Genomic DNA, 19,201 nt, shown 5'->3' with positions numbered 1-19,201 from the left:
TGGGTGGTTCATCTGGGAGGATGTGATCAGGGAGGAAAACCCTGGGGATTCTTCTTAATGTTTTATTTCCTAAGGAGGAGTTTCATTTTCATCATCCTATATGCCTTTCTGTGTCTGAAATATTTCATCGGAAAGTATTTTCAAAAGAGAGTCAGTTCGGGCTTCCTAGGTGGCGCAGTGGTTGAGAATCCGCCTGCCAATGCAGAGGACACGGGTTCAATCCCTGCTCCAGGAAGATCCCACATGCCACGGAGCAACTAAGCCCGTGCGCCAAAAAAAAAAAAAAAAAAAAAAAGAGAGTCAGTTCGAGCTACACCTCCACCTCGATCCCCACCTCCTGCTACGTTTCCTCAAGAATCAAGCTCAAAAATCCCTTACTGTCAGTCAAAAGCAACGCTGTGTTTCTAAAGATGCGTGGAAATGTCTGTCATCAGTCTAGGATCCTGGTTCCCTTTAGGGTGTGGAATGCAACTGGGGAGTGATTGCTGCTGGGGCTTCAGCAATAATAGCAGTACTGCTACTTTCTTACCTGGGTGGTGAGATGTTTGTTTCATGTCTAAAATGTTATATAATAAATTAAACATTTAAAAATGCAACTGTGTCCAGAGTCAGAGGGACAGGAAGGAAGAAGGAAGGGAGAAGGAGCTTTAGAGAAGTTCAATAAGAAAGCGCAAAGAGGTGACTTGCTCTCTGCTAGGCATGGAGGGCACATTGAGTAATCACGGTTGACCTGCTGGTGTAGAGCAGAGGGCAGCGAAAAAGGCACAAGGCTGCATCTCACTGTAGTGAGTCCTGTGGTGGTGGCTAAGAGAACAGACACTGGAACTAGACCATCTGGGTTCAAGTCCCAGTGCAACTTCTCATCAGCCCATGACGTTGGGTAACTTACTTCAGTTTCCTTGTGTTGAAAAATGCTTGAGGGGATCAAGTGTGTGATGTAGTGTATGATACTTGCACTGGTTGGAATCTAGCAAGTGCTGAATATTTTCATTACTTGTGTTACTATTGCTTAGTCATGTGACTCTGAACAAATCACTCCAAAACTCAGTCTCCCCATCTGTGACATGGGGACCTCATCATATTGCCCAAATAGATTCATGTGAATGAAAGCGCTTTGAACACTTCAGTGTGATTCACCAGCAAGAGTTAGTAGTAAATAAGAAGATATAGGTAAAAAAGACCACAAGAGAAGGTGAGCTCTGTGAGGGCAGGGGCTGTGTCTATCACTGTGCTACCCCCCAGTGCCTTGCACAGCACAGACACCCACTGTTATGAACAGACTTGTGTCCTCCTCCTACAAAAAAGATATGTTGAAATCCTAACCCCCAATACCTCAAAATGTAACCTTATTTGGAAATAGGGTCTCTTTTTTAAAAATTGTTTATTTATTTTGGTGGCACACGGGCTTCCTCTAGTTGCAGGGGCTACTCTTCACTGTGGTGCGAGGGCTTCTAACTGCGGTGGCTTTTGTTGCGGAGCACAGACTCTAGGGCATGTGGGCTTCAGTAGTTGTGGTGCGTGGGCTCAGTAGTTGTGGTGCATGGCCTTAGTTGCTCTGCAGCATGTGGGATTTTCCTGGATGAGGAAATCGAACCTACCTCCCCTGCATTGGCAGTGTGTCACCGGGGCAGTCCCAGAAATAGGTTCTTTACATAGGTAATCAAGTTAAAATGAGGTTATCAAGGTGGGCTCTAATCCAACAAGACTAATGTCCTTATAAAACAGGGAAATTTGGACACAGAGACAGACACACAGAGAGGGAAGATGGAGAATTGGAGGGATGCATCAGCAAGCCAAGGAATGCCAAAGATTGCCAGAAAACCACCAGAACCTAAGAAGAGGCAAGGAAGGCTTTGTTGTCTACAGGTTTCAGAGGGAGCACGGCCTGCCAACACCTTGATTTCAGACTGCTAGCCTCCAGAACTGTGAGACAATACAGTCTCAAGCCACCTGGTTCACGGTACTTTGTTCTGGCAGCCCTAGAAGACAGATGCACGCAGTAAATATTTGTTGGACGAAAAAAATGGTGCTTCTAGTGAGATATGGCATCTCTTCACCAGCAGAGAAGGATGCATGTGTCCAGACAGGCGATGGGGAACGTGCCTCTCCTATTCTGCGGTGGATGGGAGCAGCAGTGGACAGAATAAGGCAGAATTGCACCTGAGTAGTTCAATGCCAGAGTCTGTACTCTTCACCTCTGCACTGGAGAAGCCCAGCTGGCCTTGGAGAACCCTCTCAGCCCAGCCTCCAAGTGGCCTCCTCCCTCCCTAACCTCTGCTCTGGGTAAGCAAGAAAAAATGGAGCAGGAGATAATCAAGAAGTCGCTAAAAAGGGAAGCAAGGATAGCATTTGATCCTGAAACTTCCGGCAGACTCATACACAACACTTGCTCGCAGATGGATGCCAGCAGCAGGAGGCCTGGGTAACCCCCAGTCCAGAGCGCCGACCCCACCTCCCACCCAGATGGTGTGGAATCATCATCACACACAGACCACGGGTGGTTGTGCTGCTGTGGCCCTGAGGCAATGGTTCTTTGCCAGGCAGAATTTCAGAATCTGATCGCTGGGCAGGTGGCCCTCAGTACATGTTCTGGTCTCACCTCCTGCCTTTCGTCATGAGCCCTGGCATATCCAGTGATGGAGGCTGCGAGTCTCTGGGGACAGTCTGACTCCCCACTGACAGGTGGAAATTCCTCCTTGATCTTTAACCTGAGCTCTGCTCATCCCCTGGTCTGCCCTCCAAGGCACCCCAAACACCCTGACTCACTGTCTGACGTCTGCGCACCGGAGGTCACGTGCCAGGCACCCACACACCCGGCCAAGGTGAGCTGGGTGCCTTGAGAATATTCGCTCTTAGAACTCTGGTTCTCAGCCCTGACTGAACCTGTACCCCCCTGCCCCGCCGGAGTCTTAAAAACTCCAGTGCCTGGGAGTTCCCTGGTGGTCCAGTGGTTAAGGCTCTGGGCTTCAAGTGCAGGGGGTGCAGGTTCAATCCCTGGTTGGGGAACTAAGATCCCGCATGCTGTGCAGCCAAAATAAATAAATGAAATTAAAAACAGACAAACAAAAACTCCAAGGCCTAGGCTGTACCCCAGAAGAACTAAATTAGAATTCCTGGGGGTGGCACCCAGACATCGGAACTATAAAAATTTTTCCCAGGTAATTCCAACGGGCAGTCAAGTTGAGAAGTAATAATTTATTGGACAAAGGAGTTCTGTGAGGAGAGGAGACCTGGGCTCCAGCTGGATGGAAAGCAGCAGGGAAGCAATCATATCAAAAGGCTTCTAGAAAAGAAAGATGGTAGTGTCCAGGGGCTGCGAGGGATGGGGGAATAGGGAATTATTATTTAATGGGTACAGAGTCTCAGTTTGGGAAGTTGAAGAGAAAAAGGTTCTGGAGATGGATGGTGGTGATGGCTGCACAACAATGTGAATGCACTATACACTTTAAAATGGTTAAAGAGGGACTTCCCTGGCGGTCCAGTGGTTAGGACTCTGTGCTTCTGCTGCAGGGGACACGGGTTCAATCCCTGGTCCGGGAAGATACCACATGCCATGGAGCAACTAAGTCCATGGACCGCAACTATTGAGCCTGCACTCTAGAGCCCGCAAGCCACAACTACTGTGCCCACGTGCCACAATTACTGAAGCCCGAGCACCTAGAGCCCGTGCTCCTCAACAAGAGAAACCACTGCAATGAGGAGCCCTCACACTGAAATGAAGAGTAGCCCCCGCTTGCCACAACTAGAGAAAGCCTGCGCACAGCAACAAAGACCCAACATAGACAAAATAAGTAAATAATAATTTTTTAAAAAAAGAATATGAGAGAGTCACAGATTTAGAAATATATTTAATTCAGCCTAAAGGTAGGATATTGAATTAGGTAACGTCTAGAACTCTCTCACATGCTTCCTTCCATGATACCTATATCTGTGTCTATTTCTGCATATCTATCTATATCTTTATATGTAGACACATAAAGATATGCTTTGGGGAGGGGATCCGAACATGCTCCTTTTAAATATATTCTAGAAATATTGAAAATGGTACAGGATAGAAAGCCCAGAGATAAACCCACACAAATATGGTCACCTAATCTATGACAAAGGAGGTAAGAACATACAATGGAGAAAAGACAGCCTCTTCAGTAAGTGGTGCTGGGAAAACTGGACAGCTACATGTAAAAGAACGAAATTAGAACACTCCCTAACACCATACACAAAAATAAACTCAAAATGGATTAAAGACCTAAATTTAAGACCAGACAATGTAAAACTCTTAGAGGAAAACATAGGCAGAACACTCTATGACATAAACCATACCAAGATCCTTTTTGACCCACCTCCCAGAATAATGGAAATAAAAACAAAAATAAACAAATGGGACCTAATGAAACTTAAAAGCTTTTGCACAGCAAAGGAAACCATAAACATGACAAAAAGACAACCCTCAGAATGGGAGAAAAAATTTGTAAATTAAGCAACTGACAAAGGGTTAATCTCCATAATACACAAGCAGCTCACGCAGCTCAATATCAAAAAAACAAACAACCCAATCCAAAAATGGTCTGAAGACCTAGACAGACATTTCTCTAAAGAAGACATACAGATGGCCAACAGACACATGAAAAGATGCTCAACATCACTAATCATTAGAGAAATGCAAATCAAAACCACAATGAGGTATTACCTCATACCAGTCAGAATGGCCATCACCAAAAATCTAGAAACAATAAATGCTGGAAAGGGTGTGGAGAAAAGGGAACCCTCCTGCACTGTTGGTGGGAATGTAAATTGATACAGCCACTATGGAGAACAGTATGAAGATTCCTTAAAAAACGAAAAATAGAATTACCATATGATCCAGCAATCCCACTACTGGGCATATACCCAGAGAAAACCACAATTCAAAATGATATATGTACCACAATATTCATTGCAGCATTATTTACAATAGCCGGGACATGGAAGCAACCTAAATGCCCATCAACAGATGAATGGATAAACAAGATGTGGCACATATATACAATGGAATATTACTCAGTCATAAAAAGTAACGAAATTGAGTTATTTGTAATGAGGTGGATGGACCTATCATCTGTCATACAGAGTGAAGTAAATCAGAAAGAGAAAAACAAATACCGTATGCTAATGCATAGATATGGAATCTAGAAAATGGTACTGATGAACCTAGCGACAGGGCAGGAATAGAGTCACAGATGTAGAGAACGGACTTGAGCACACGGGGGGAAGGGGAGGCTGGGACGAAGTGAGAGAGTAGCACTGACATATATACACTGCCAAATGTGAAATAGAAGCTGCTGCAGAGCACGGCGAGATCAACTCCATGTTTTCTGAAGACCTGGAGGGATGGGATGGGGAGGGTGGGAGGGAGGCTCAAGAGGGAGGGGATATGGGGATATATGTATACATATAGCTGATTCACTTTGTTGTACAGCAGAAACTAACACAGTATTGTAAAGCAATTATACTCCAATAAAGATAAAAAATTAATTAATTAATTAATTTAAAAAAATAAATAAATAGGGCTTCCCTGGTGGCACAGTGGTTAAGACTCTGCCTGCCAATGCAGGGCACACAGGTTCGAGCCCTGGTCCAGGAGGATCCCACATGCCGTGGAGCAGCTAAGCCTGTGTGCCACAACTACTGAGTCCACGTGCCACAACTACTGAAGCCCGCGAGCCTAGAGCCCATACTCTAGAAGAGAAGCGACTGCAAAGAGAAGCCCACGCATTGTGACGAAGAGTAGCCCCCACTAACCACAACTAGAGAAAGCCCGAAAACAGCAATAAAGACCCAATGCAGCCAAAATAAAATATATAAAATAAATAAATAAATTTATTAAAATAAATAAAACATTATATCATAAAACATAAGATAAATATAAATATAATTGTACTCTAGAAAAATGTAAAGTCTAAGACTATCTAGGAATCTTTAGTAAAAGAAGGGAAAGGAGAGAACAGAGCTATCAGATATTAAAGCATATTAAGTAGCGATGAGTTTTTTTATGTGATTGGTTTATCAATAAATGACATAGATTGAGAATTAGAGGAATAGAAAACTCACAAATGAATTCATGAAGGTAGTTTATGAAAAACATGGAATTTAGAATCATGATGAAAAGAATTTTTCAATAGTGTTAAGATTTGGGGAATTCATGTGCTGGGTTAAAAAAAGTCCTCTAGCATCTGAAGCCCAGGGGAGGAGGGGGGAGAGGCAGCTGGGGGGGGCAGAGCTGAGAGGGGTCGTGGGAGTGGGGTGAGTCTAGGGAGGGATGATGCCTGTGGCTGCAAACACAGCTGATGAGGATTACAAGTGAGGACAGTTGGACCAGGGGCCCAGGGGAAAAGATCCTGTTTATCAAAGGCCCAAGAGGGAAATGGCTGAGGCTGGGACAGAGAAGCAAAGGAAGGGAGGTCTAGCCAGAGAGGACAGTGGGGCCTGAAGACCCAACAGAAAGAGAGGATGCCGGCCAGCTGGGCAGCCACGGGGTTTGATTCTGGACGCAACCGTGAGAAAGCCTGCAGCTTCCCCGTGTCCAGCTCTTCGCACTGTGGTAAAGGAGTCTGAATGACTGACTGGGTGTGTGTGGGCCTAAGGAGAGCCCCAAGGATCCATTGGAAGGATCAAGAGCCAGGACAGATTATGGGCCCCAAAAGACCCCTTTCCCTTCCTTCTCTGTGGCAGAGGTGGGCTCTGGACACCCTCATCATGTCTCCTCACAACTTAGTCTCCTGGGAACTTCCTCTCAGAGCCTCTGGACTGGGGTAGGGAAGGCGCAGGGGAGGGGGCCCATCCTGGTTGTCCTGAGGCAGGAGACAGCAGGTGCCCAGAGGGCTGATCTGGGCGTTTCCATCTTGGATGGGGTCCCGGGAGGATCTCTGGGGCAGGTGGTCTCTGGAATGTCCATGCCCACAGGCAGCCGGGACACAGTAGCCAACTGGAAAGCCAGCTGCTCAGTCTGTCCCCTGCCAGGCCAGGCCTGTGCAGCCCCCTCCGTCCCATGGGTCCACAAAGTCCCTTCTGTTTGTGGGGCAGGGGTAGACGTTCAGCCATGGAGAAGTGGGTGAACTGAGCTCCGTTGAAGGCGCGAATGACACCTCCTTCTTTGGGGGAGAGAGGAGACATGCTTCTCACTCCCACCTGCCTTAAAGGCTCAGGGTCCAGGCAGCCCTTCAGCCCCTGACCTCCTAGGGAGACCAGTGGAGGACAAAGAGAAGGGAAGGGGGTGAGGGGAACTCCCAAGAACCACCTTGGGATGGAGCTATTCACTTCAGGATTATGCAATGCTCTGCAAAGTAGTAAAATTTATTGTCGCTTCCATTTGAGAGCACCTCCCACACAGCTGGCACTTTGCTAAGCCCCTAACTCACTTTCTGTCTTTGACAACAGGAGAACACAGTGGTCAAGAGCTGGAATACAGTCAGACAGAACTAGCTGCTACTCCAGTGCAACAGGAGTTGTGTGGCCTTGGGCTAGTTTCTTAACCTCTCTGAGCCGAAGTTTCCTCATCTCGTGCCTCTGACCCCAAACCCCATGGTATTAATCACACTGTCTCCTGGACCACCTTCACTGCCTGGACCTGGTAGGAAGGAGCCAAGAGTATAAAAGAGGAATATTTTTCAGGCCAGGCACCACAATCCCAGACAGGAGCCCCCAGCCAGGGGTGAGCCCTGGAGGGCCCAGGATCCTAGACTGGCCTGAAGCACCCCCAGCCCCTTGAGCAGGGGAGAGGAGGCTCCTGAGTTAGAAGCAGAACTGGGATGGATCACAGATCTCAGGACTCCTGGTCCAGTACTCCCTTCAGAGTAGCCTCAGAGAACCTGTGCTTTTCACATACAGGCCCCAGAAAACTAGTCTTTCCCTCTTGTCTCTACCACCAGAATACCCAGAATAAGTAAAGCCATAGAGACAGAAGGCAGATTGGCAGTTGCTTGGGCAGGAATGGGTATAGAGCTTCCTTTTGGTTTGATAATGTTTGGAACTAGATGGAGGTGGCAGTTGTACACACTGCGAAGGTACTAAATGTCACTGAATTGTTCACTTTAAAATGGTTGACTTTATGGTATGTGAATTTCACCTCATTGAAAAACAACGGTACCTGGGGAATTCCCTGGTAGTCCAGTGGTTAGGACTCCACGCTTTCACTGCCAAGGGGATCCCTGGTTGGGGAACTAAGATCCCGCAATCCACTGCAGCCAATAAATAAATAAATAAAAATAATAAATTAAAAAAAAAAATAAGGGTACCTATAGATAAGAGATTACAGGAAGAACAGCAGGCAAGTGCCAAGGGGGAAGGGAAGGGAAAGGAGGGCCTGAGGTGTGAGGGAGGGAGGAGGGCATTGCAGAAACAGGGAAGTTTGAGGTGGGTGAAAGGCCTGAGGGAGGGGGTTTCCTAGGCTGCTGGGGGGGAGGGGGGAGGTGGCCTGGAGGGTGCAGCTGATTGAGGAAGCAGAGTTTGATCCTGTGAACTTGGGAGCCACTGCCCTTTAGCGGAAGGGGGGAAAAACAGGAGAGGGAGTGGGGCGGGCGCTTTCAGCCTCTGAGCTGTTTGCTTCCTCTCAGACTTTAGACTGGAAGCTCCTGGGGGTGGGGGCAGGGGCTCATCTCAGCTGTTTTTGATTTTCAGAGCAGAGCGTCACCAAGGTAGGCAATTCCTTTAGAAACCCTGGCGCCAGTGGAACGAAATCAAACACGTAAAGCAGCAGGAAGATCACCCACCGCCCGCCCACACCGGGGAAGTGAGAATGGCACTGAGCGGAGTGTGGGTGCCACCTCCGGGCAGCAGGGGGGCTGCCAAGACTTCCCAGGGCCGAGAGGTCACCCATCACCCCTTGCAGGGCCCAGAGCCCCCAGAAGGCAGCACCCACTGGGGGTCTGGGATCGGGGAAGGGATTGGCTGAGCACCAGTGGGCTCCTTTGTCAGACCCAGGAAGGAGAGTGGGGGCAGCTGCAGGAAGTAGAGGGGTGAGGAGCTCCCTCCGGAATCTTTCCCCCCCACTTCCCTCCCCTCTGCTTGCACAGCTCCTGCACATGCTCAGTGTGCCCTTGAATTGGGTTGGCTGGGGGAGGGCACTGACTGGCACCCCCACTTAAAGGGCCAGTGCCATCCTTTGCCCACACCCAAAGGGGGCAGCGGGACCTGGCTACCCTCTTCATTCACACTGAAATACTTCACCTCAGATCCCCTTCCCCACTTCCTGGCAGGCTCCTCCCGCCCCCTCAGCTGCTCTGTCCACCCCATCACCTCTTATTCCCAGACCCCACTGCAGGCAGGGACTGCCTGCTGGACACAGGGGTGTCCACTTGAGGTGGGGAAGAAGGAAGGATCCCAGACCAGGGTAGGCAATCCCTCCTGGGGACTACCTGCCTCTCTGGGGCTCCCTCCGTGGGCCCAGGTGACTGAGTAGGTCCTGGAAAGCAAACAGCCATGAGGGAATGAGGCACTGAGCATCTGCTCTGGAAAGGCCTGGGGAGGAAAGCAGAGTGTCTCCAAGCCCGGCTTCCCCAGCAGACAGGGTGGGGAGGGCTGCAAACTGGAGCTTCCTCTTTGAGGTGGGGTCCCAGAAGAGGGAAAAGCAAAAAGAACCCGCATCTGACCACCAGAGCTGAGCTGGCTCTCCCCAGTGCTGAGCCCTGAGACATGCCAGCTCTACCCTGGGTTCAGGATTCTGTCAGGGACCCAGATGGGGGGTAAGGGGTGACACTGACTCTTCATTGATACCTCTCAGCCCCTCCTGACACTCTCCCAGCTCACACCCTTCTCCTCTGGGTTTTTTGTTTATTTTTTTCTCCTCTGTTTTCTTGCCCCATCCTGGGCCCCACCAGCCTTCGGAAAATTAACCCACCTCCGTGTGACCCTCATCCAGAGCCCTTCAGCCACTGTGTGTGTGTGTGTGTGTGTGTGTGTGAGAGAGAGAGAGAGAGAGTGTGTGTGTGCGTGTGTGTGTGTGTGTGTGTGTGTGTGTGTGTTGGGGTTGTGGCAGCTTTCCCGTCTCCGTCTCCAGGCTCCTCAGCTCCTTGGCCAAGAAAGGCAGAACTCCTCACCTGTCCCCTCCCCCCGTCCCGTGTGCAGCTCCTGCCTGCTCAGGGACACGCTGGCCCAAGCCGCCTCCTGGACACACCCCTAGCACCCTCTCCCTCAACACTGCACCCATACCCCTCCCCCCATACTACAGCAGCCCTCTGGAATCTTCTCTCCCTTCCTAGTTACTTTTATACACACACACACACACACATACAGGCCTCTGTGTAAACAACCTAGTCCTGGCCCTGGTCCTCCCTTCTCCCTCTGGCTCCCTGCTGAGGAATGCAGCAGCTGGGAGGCTGTCTGCGCCCTGCCCAGGGGCCTTCAGGTCCCTGGCTAGCACCCACAGGGGAAGGCTGGCCTAGGGCCAGCTTTCCTGGAATCCAAAAGCTGCTTCCTCTCTGAGCCTTGGGTTTTCCATCTGCAAAGTGGGGACGATCATTCCTCTAGCCCTTCCCAACAGAGCTGTCTGGGATCGAAGGGGAGTGGGCTAAGACTCCCAGCCAGGGTTGGGTTGGGGGAGACCCCGAAGATGGGAGATTTTGCTCTCTTAAAACCCATCCTTTCCTAGAATCTGTTCTGGCCTTGCTTCGTTATAGAAGACGTTGGCTGGTGAGGCCTGGGTGTGGCAGGGCTGAAATGAAAGTTGTCCTGGCAACACACAGGGTTTGTCAACATTTCCATCCCAGCAGCTCCCAAGCCTGAGCCCTTCTCTCGCCCAACGTGGCCTGTCAAGATGAGCTTTCCTGGAATGGAGGTTAGGCTGGGCTGGCCAGGCCTCCGCCCCTCCCTGTGCACGGTGGCAGAGCCAACACAGGCTCATTGGTGAGTTGACTAACTTCCCCTCCACCACCGCAGCCTGACACTCTGCAGCCACAAGAACAAGAGATACGGTGTCTGGGGAGGGGTGGGTCTGAGTGTGAGGGGGTGTGTGAGCTCGCTTCAGAGCCCAAGACCGCTGGTGTGTTGGTGGCATATCCGGGCTGACTCAGCTATTAGACAGACAGGTGAGGGGCTCACTTCAGAGAGAATTAACCACACAGGTGATTACACTGAAAGGAGCAGGGTGCACAGATGCACAGCAGGCACCTTGAAAGCCACGTCTCCAGTTCTGCTAAGAATCGATCCCCTATCCACCAGCGTTGGGGTTATTTTCCATCAGGAAAAAACTTCCCTTGAGCACTTACTTGTAACTGCTCTTCTAAGAGGTCAGGGGGCAAACCTGACAACTAATCTCCTGCCCAACCCCCAGCAGGGAGATGTGGGGGGTGGGAGGTTGTCAAGGACAAGGAGACACGAGACACCCAGACTGTGTCTAGCCCAGCCCTCTAAACTGTAGGGAGGACAGGGAAAATACAGGGAGCCTGGGAACAAACCCTGAAGAAACCCCTGGACTTGAGCCCAGCCCTCTCTCCTCCAGAGGAAGCTCCCAGCAACTCACAGCAACCTGGCATCTTAAGTCAGGCTCCAGCTGAACGTGGTGACCTTTGAATGAGCCCCGTCTCACCTCCGCGCATGTCCCCGCCCCCGGCTCTAAAACCTTCAGAGCAGTCTGATGGCTTCCAGAGCGGATTTCAGGCATCCTGGAGACCCTGAGAAGGGGTATGCTGTCCTCGCAGGCTGGGGGCAGCTCCATGCCTCTCTGGGATGAACGTGCTTTGATTCTCAGAGAAGCCCTAGTGAAATCAGTACTAGCCGCTCCCATGTGGTCTCACCAAAATCGTTTAATTCCTATGTGAAAAACAACATGACATCAAAGAACAAATCGTGGAAACGGACAAGGTGGAAGCCGGAACCTATTTTAGCTGTTCTCAGGGGGCGCAGGGGTGCTGAGATCTGCCGCCTTGAGACTCAGCTGGCCTGAGCGTGTAGGAAATGGGACCTTCTCCTTGGGTCAGCCTGGCTAGGGGCACCCCTAGGTGCCCAGCTCCCCACCGCAGCCGCCGCCTTCTTTGTTCCACATCTCATTCTCCCGCCGAAGCCGCTGGTTCTCCGTCCGGAGCCTCTCTACCTCGGCGGCCAGCTCCTCCACCTGGCGACAGGACCGCTGGCTGGTGCACCCCTGCAGCTGCTGCAGCCTCCTCGTCTCCTCCTCGGCCTGTGACAACCGCCTCTCCAGATCCAGGTAGTCGCGCACCAGCTCCTGCTTGCTGCGGCCCTGCAGGCTCTCGGTGTGATAGCGCTCGTAGGCCTCGGAGAAATCCCTCTGCTGGAACTCCCCGTGAGCTGGGCCCCTCCCGTCACTGTCGCCGGCCTCACTCTCCCCGCTGGAGCCTGGGTGGGAGGCCCCCTGGGGCACATCCAGGTTGGGCTCCTCGGGGTCTCGATCATTCATTAGAAACTGGGTGGTGTTGTAGGGTGCCACGGGCTGGCCTTTGGCGAACATCTCCTCTCGGACCCGGGAGGCCCGCTGGCTCTGCCTCTCATCCCGCTGCTGCTTCTCAGCCCAGCTCAGCTCCAGGTAGGGCCGCCAGTGCCGCTTGCGCTTGGAAGGCTTGGAAGGCCGCCGGCGGTGCTTCTTCCGGGCCAGCACAGCCTCCACTGAGCAGCCCCCTGGACTCTGGGCCCGGGGACCCCTACCGTTCCAGCCCAGGCCACCGCTAGCCCTGGGAGAATCTTCCCCCTCTGAGTGGTTCTCCATCCTGGGTGTCAGGGGCAGGGAACCTCCAGGGTCATGAGGCTCAGGGGATGTCCTGGGGCTCCCAGGAGCACCAGAGGTCTAAAGAGAGAGGACAAAGGAGGACAGATCACAGACGGCCAGTCCCCAGTGGTGGAGTCCTTCTCTGTTCACCCAGCCTGAAGCCCACCTGCCCACACCCAGCTCACCTCGTCCCCCTCTAGCTTTGAACCTTCTGCAACCGTTTGTCTGTTTCTGGGCTTACCTGTCTACTGTCTGTCCCCCGGCCCTCCCCAAGCAAACTCACAGTGAGACCCAGAATCTTGCCTGTGTATTTCACTCTGCAATTCCAATGCCTGGAACAGTACCTGGCACAGAGTAGACATTCAATAAATACTCTGCAATGGGATGAAAAGTGGCTCCTGATGTATTTGCTTGATCAGAACCCAAACAGCATTTGCTCTTCCCTCTTCCTAGAAAGCTTATCTTTCAGACAGAGCTGGTTTCCTGGCAAGTGACCTGTACAGTTCCACAGAGCCACCCATTCAGAAAGGCCCCACACTTTGCTTAATGCTCTGTTATCATGTTTGGAACTTCTTAGTAACTTCTGACTTAAGTGCCCTCCGCGCTGAGCCCCACAAATTATGTTGCCCATCCTGCTTCCAGCTATCTGCATAGCTGATTCCGTTTCAAACTTCAGGGTTAAGTTCCAATGTCAGCTCTTCAGAGAGGCCCTCTCCGACCACCCTATCTAGCTGGCCCCCCCCACTCCCCGTCCCAGTGACTCCCTGTCATGTGACCGTCAACGGCCCACTGAGCATCTAGCACACTACCATTTACCATCCGTCTTTCTCCTAGAAGGATGTGTCCCGTCTGTTCAGTGCACCACTGCATCACTATACATGGCCCAAGGTGAGTGTTCAACAAATACATGTTAAATGACATAAGCCCAGAAGTGGGGTGAGGGGATCCAAAAGATAGTGGAACATGAAACTCTCTTTTCTGTCATTCTGGGGTGAATGGAGCGTATTTACTCCAGGCAGAAGTTGGTATCGCTCTTCTACACGAGGGGCAGGAAAGCACTAGGGAGAGGAAGGGCCAATCTCCAGTCTGTAGCCCAGAGAATTCTAGAACTTATCTAAGAGGTGGAAAGGATTCTGTCAAGAGAGTGTGTGTTCAGGGCATCTGTTTATCTCTGTCGTGGTGAGGGTGCGGGTACTGCGTGTGGGGGAGGGGAATGAATTGCTCGAAGTTTGTGGTTTGGGGAATTCTAATAATAACCACTGCCATTGGCACAGTGTTTTATAACGTTCACCATGGTTCAGGGGCATCTGAGCATGGGTCTACACAAGCATAGGGTGTGTACTGGGGGGACGTATGCAGCCCTGTAAGAGCTGGAGGCGTGTTAACATGTGTTTTGGAGACCCTGAAGTTTTCATAATTTTGGATGGGGTATGATGGAGAGAGAGAGAGAGAGAGATTGAGTGTGTGTGTGTGTGTGTGTGTGTGTCTGCTGTTTGTTGTGTTGTATTGTTACTTTACCTACAGGGAGAATAGCAATCAACAGTGACAGGCCTTGTCTCCACCAGTGTCTTGGGCCAACAGAGAAGACCATCTGCCCCACCCAGGAAGAGGCAAGGCCGCTGAGAAGTCTGAGGCGGGGGCTTGCCTGTGTATGTACAATCACTCACCTGTTCCAGGCCCTCAATAAATGTCCCCCATGATCGTTCCCCCCCACCCAAGCCAGCCCCGTCCCTCAGCCCCACATGACACCTTCCTCCCGAAGTCCCTCTACCACCGTTACCACTACTGCAGATGAGCTGTGTGATCTGCCTGAGTCATGTGCCCTCTCTGAACCTTCAGGCCCTGACATGCCATGAACTCCAAGTTAACTAAATCCAGAAAATGTACTGGAAGTAGCTAGGTAGGGTGGGTCAGAGGACTAGAGTTCCCTCCTTACCTACAGGGAGTTGTGGATTAGGGGAGAAGAATGAGCAAGGTGGGGGCAGTGAGACAGAACATGGGCTGGGAGGGTTTGGGCTCCCGTTGACAGATGAGAAGGTGATGTTCTGAGGGCCTGATACAATCTGTCTCTCCCCTCTTTCCTGGGTGATTTCCTACCCCCTAACCCCCATCCTAAATTTTGAACCGATAACTCAAACTCTTCTCCCTGCTTTAGACTTGGTTCTCAGCCTAGGCAAAACGCAAGACAGGGTTCTGTTGTTTAAGGCGCTAATTTTAAACCTGGGTCTTCTGCTTGCTGGCTGCATGATTCTAGAAAAGGCGTTTCAGCTTTCAGAACATTGGCTTCTTTGAAATGGAAACAGTAATTTCTACCCTGAAGGGCTACTAGGATTTCACAAGATAGCACAGATTTAGCATCTGGCATCTTGCTCAGCACACAGTAGGGACTCATTTAAAAATACTGGTTTTCCAAATCCACCAACACATCTGAGACAAGAAGCCAGGATCCCAGTTGGCAGGATCCATGTTCAGGGCACTCAGCTGGTTGGGCGAGTGGGGCTTACCTTGGCCTCCTCCAGGGCTGCTGGTGACTCTGTGTTACAGTTGGTCTGCTTTGGAGTAGCCACCTTCTTCTGTTCCAAATCTTTCAGCAGATGCCTTTAACTAGTGACACCTGCTTTAAATAACAGAAACCTAAGCCCTGAAGGGAATTTTCAGGAAGACGCTGGCCGCCCAGCACCTTTTTACCAAGGCAGCGGCAGCCATTTTGTAGCACCAGACCTGCACGCCCTCATTGTCAAATGAAGGGCCAGAAGGCTGCCTCCAGTCTGGTTTTCACACCTCCAGCCAGCAAGGGGTCAAACGGGGATTAAGGGGCCATCCTCCCAGTCCTGCTGTTCAGACCCAAGGCCAGGGCTTACATCCTATACTCTTCTCCTGAAAATCGCTGAGGCCCAGGCTGACAGCCAGGAAGCTAGGCCTAAGCTTTGTTCCCCCAACAACCGAAGCGAAGCGGGGAAAAGACTGCCTCGGGAGGCGAATACACAGCAATGACCTGGAGAGGCTGGGAGTGGAGTGGGTCAGTGGCTCTGACAAGCCTGAGGAGTCGTCCTTTCCCTGCTGCCTCCTGAGGCCCCAAGCTTGACGGCAGCCCCCTCCTCCTCCCCAGGCTGGGCTCCAGAAGTCAACACCTCAAGAAACACGACTGGGCCCAGCCTGGGGCTGAGGCCTTTGCATCTACAGGGCCTGGTCTGCCTCCCTCCTTCTTCTCAGGATGGGAAACAGAGGAAAGGGGAAGGAGACGTCTTCGCACTACAGGCAGCTAGGAGGGAAACCCAACTGGGATAAGGATGGATTCCTTGGAAGAGGGGAAATGATCCGGGAAGGAGATTTTGCAAAGGCGGAACTGACCTATTTGCTGTCAGGGGCTATGCACAGGACTACATCTGTGTGTCTTTCTGTGCGACCGCCTGTCTGTGCAATTCCCAACGCCTCAGCTCTACCTCTTGCTGCAGTTGCTGCAGCTCTAGTCGAGCCGCTCAGGCACTGAGCTTGGGGAGAAAGGGCCCCCGCCCTGGCCTGACAGCACGGTGCCGGCCGGGGATTGTAGTTCTTTTAGCTGGGGAAGGCGGATCAAGATCCTGTCACGTCAACAAGCCCACAGAAAACTCTAAAACCCATCTACCCTTGCGCGAGTGGCGTCCCGCGCTCACCGATGCCTTCTTTGATTGGTCCATTCGCCTGCCAATATCCTCTTTTTCGTCAACGATTAGCTGTGCGGAAGCACAACCAGACCCGCCTCTCCGAGCTCAATTAAAGAGTTCATTGATGGCGTTAATCTTTACCGGGCAGAATATAGATCCGGCTGAGAGGGGAGGGGCTTGGGCGCGGAGGGATCCTCGGCCCTAGAGGAAGGCGACGAGAAGGATCGGTGGCCGCCGCCGCCATTTTGGGCTGGGAGGAGGCAGCGGAGGGACTCGCTGCGCAGTGAGAGCACCCCATGGGGGGTGGTCCGGGCGCGGGGAGAGGCCGGGCCGAGTGGGCTGCCTGAAGTGGCGGCGCCGGGAGACGGTGGGGGGTGGGACTGGGGACGCGGGGAGGGGGGTGAAGGTTGGAGTCTCTCCGGCCGGGCCCGGTCCTCAAACCGTCCTGGCAGCCCCGCAGCCTCGCCTTTCACAGAGGGCGGGGTTCTTGGGTAATTACCGCGTATTTCCTGAGACCCCAGCTAGGGAGAGACCGGGTGAAACGACTCTCTCCAGCTCTTTCCACGGGGGAGCAGATCCTGAGGCCGAGCTCTGCTAAGTTCTTTCCCCACCCCCATGCGGCCTGGGTATGGCGGCGCGGCCCGGCGTAGCGGGACCCCCCGCTTCCATGGGCGAGGTGGGGGCGACGCCACATTCCAAAGACTGGCGCCGCGGGGGCGGGTGGAGGTCGCAGCTCCAGCCGCGCGTCCCTCTGGCGTGGCAGTCAGCTGGAGGCTCCGAGGGCAAAGAGCCAGGTGCATCCACCATCTCCCCCCATACACCAAGGCCATCCCGCCGTTAGGCTGTGAAAAGGAACAGCTTTGTTTCTACTGTAGCAACCACTAATTCTCCCCAGGGACCAGCTAGATCAGGGCACATGGAAATCTCTGAGCGCTCTTGCCCTCGAGATTTGTCCTGTCCAGTCCCGATCCTCAGAAACGACCTGACCTCGCACGTCGCCAGCCGCTTTGGGAAACTCCAAAAGTGTGCTGTTCCACTTCTCTTGAAAGTTTACACCAAAGGGGGATGGGCTTTTGCCCTTCGCAGAGTTGGGACACAAAATAACTTGGAGTCGTCACGGTTCTGAGAATAAAAGTGGAGTGGCCCATTTCGGATGCTTCAGGAACATCTGTTTGCATTTTGAAATCTGAGCCATAACTTTAACCAAAACTTTTGGAGCAATGGCCGCCCTCCTAAAAGGAAAAAACGAACTGATTCCAATGTAATTTTTATAAGACTACAAATGCCTTCCAGTTTAAAGAACTTTTCTCCCACAAACGAAACAAAATGGGGGAGTATTTTGCCACTGGTGCATTGTTACTAGGGAATCTCTATTTTGAAATTCCAAGTAATTGAAAGTCACTTCTTTGGATCCCAGATGGCCACCAAAATAGATATTGCAGTTTAGAGCTATGTCATATATGTGGCGTTTGGGGGAGTAGGGGAAAAAAAATAAACACACACCTTATAGCTGTAGCAGCTTCTTAAGGATTGAAGTTTGATGTGAAAATCTTTTCTTGAATTGCAGATGAAACCATTGTGATTCTTACTGCTTGAAGTCTAAATTAGATTCATAGCTCAGGGGTAGCTTAATGTTGCTAAAAGATCAGTTAAAACTATGTGTAGGTAGACTCTGAAGTAGGAGAGTGACTGCTATCTTTGAGGGTACCTTGTGATGAATCTCATTGCTGATTACAGACGGTCAAATCATTGCTAAGCATTTGGCCGTAATAGCAAAGTTTCTTCAGAACGGAAGCCCTGTTCCTCCTATTAAAAAAGTAATTTTTTTTAAGTTGTAGGAGTGACAGACAGTTCCATAGCTTTAACTGTTTTCTCCCTTTGCCGCCCCCCCCCCCCCCCAGGTGTTCTCAGAGAAAGTCTTAGAACTGGATTGCAGCCTTAGAGCTGGATCACCTTTGACTCAGGTTCTTAATCTAAAATTTGAACTACTTATCCTAAATAAAGCTTCAGTACACTTGATTCATGCTGTAGGTTGACTTGACTTACATCATGTTCACTTTACACCGTTGTCCAGATCAAGAGAAGTTGCCAGTTATGAAAAGCTGACACTAACTTAGTAGGAGTTAAATAATCATAGCTGAAAGGGGCTTTAAAGATTATCTTTGTGGTTCCTGTGTCAAGAGTTTAATGGTGGAGGATCTCAGATTTGTGATTCATCCTCCATTGTAAAGTAAACTAGTTAAACCTTTGGAAGCTACTAAGTGGGGAATACTGTACCAGGTGCAGAAGTTTGTTACTCATTTATAAAGATGAAAGTTTATCATCTTTAAGGTTGACCCATAAGCTTTTCCATTTCTTGATAAGAAAAGTTGGGAATAAGATCAGTTTATTAATGGCCCCTTGGTTATCTGCTGAGCAAAACACAGGACTGGAAGTTAGGGACTCCAAGTTCTGTTTCTTTGTGTGCTACCACAGATTTGGTTGGCTTGGCTAGAGGCCAAATCCTGAAGATGAGCCCAAACTGGTCGTTTTGTTGCTCAGTCTATTGTTCCTCTAATGTTCAACTAGACCTTCAGCTTCCTCCTCAGCTCTCCATTTCAGATGAGTTGGTTTGTGGTTTGTGACAAATTCTACAAACCCTGTATGCCTCAGTTTCCTAATTTGAAAATGGTATCAGTGCAGCCTCCCTCATAAATACCTTGAGTGACTTACTCTTCAGTGGCTATGTAAACATTTACTTGCTATAACTTTGTTACTGCAGAACTTTAGAACTGCTTAAAAAGTTATTTGGGGCAGTTGGGAGGCCTACCTTACCAAAGTGTGGCCTTGGTTGCCATGGGCCATCGAAATAGGTTGAACGAGGGTC

General features: G+C 50.9%; 1 protein-coding gene across 1 annotated transcript; it reads right to left on the bottom strand.

Annotated features, from left to right (window-relative positions):
* Nucleotides 1–11,761: 11,761 nt before the first annotated feature.
* HEXIM2 (HEXIM P-TEFb complex subunit 2) lies at nt 11,762–17,142 on the bottom strand. The gene is given in 5 exon segments (XM_057713841.1): nt 11,762–12,769; nt 15,196–15,305; nt 15,553–15,686; nt 16,477–16,801; nt 16,947–17,142. Coding segments are annotated over 5 exon segments (1,569 nt in total). The 3' UTR covers nt 11,762–11,965.
* Between the last annotated feature and the right edge of the window lie 2,059 nt (nt 17,143–19,201).

The sequence above is a fragment of the Hippopotamus amphibius genome, chromosome 17 (assembly GCF_030028045.1).
Source record: "Hippopotamus amphibius kiboko isolate mHipAmp2 chromosome 17, mHipAmp2.hap2, whole genome shotgun sequence".
Classification (NCBI taxonomy): domain Eukaryota; kingdom Metazoa; phylum Chordata; class Mammalia; order Artiodactyla; family Hippopotamidae; genus Hippopotamus; species Hippopotamus amphibius.
Note: the sequence above shows the minus strand (reverse complement) of the source record. Positions and strands in the feature narration are given on the sequence as shown.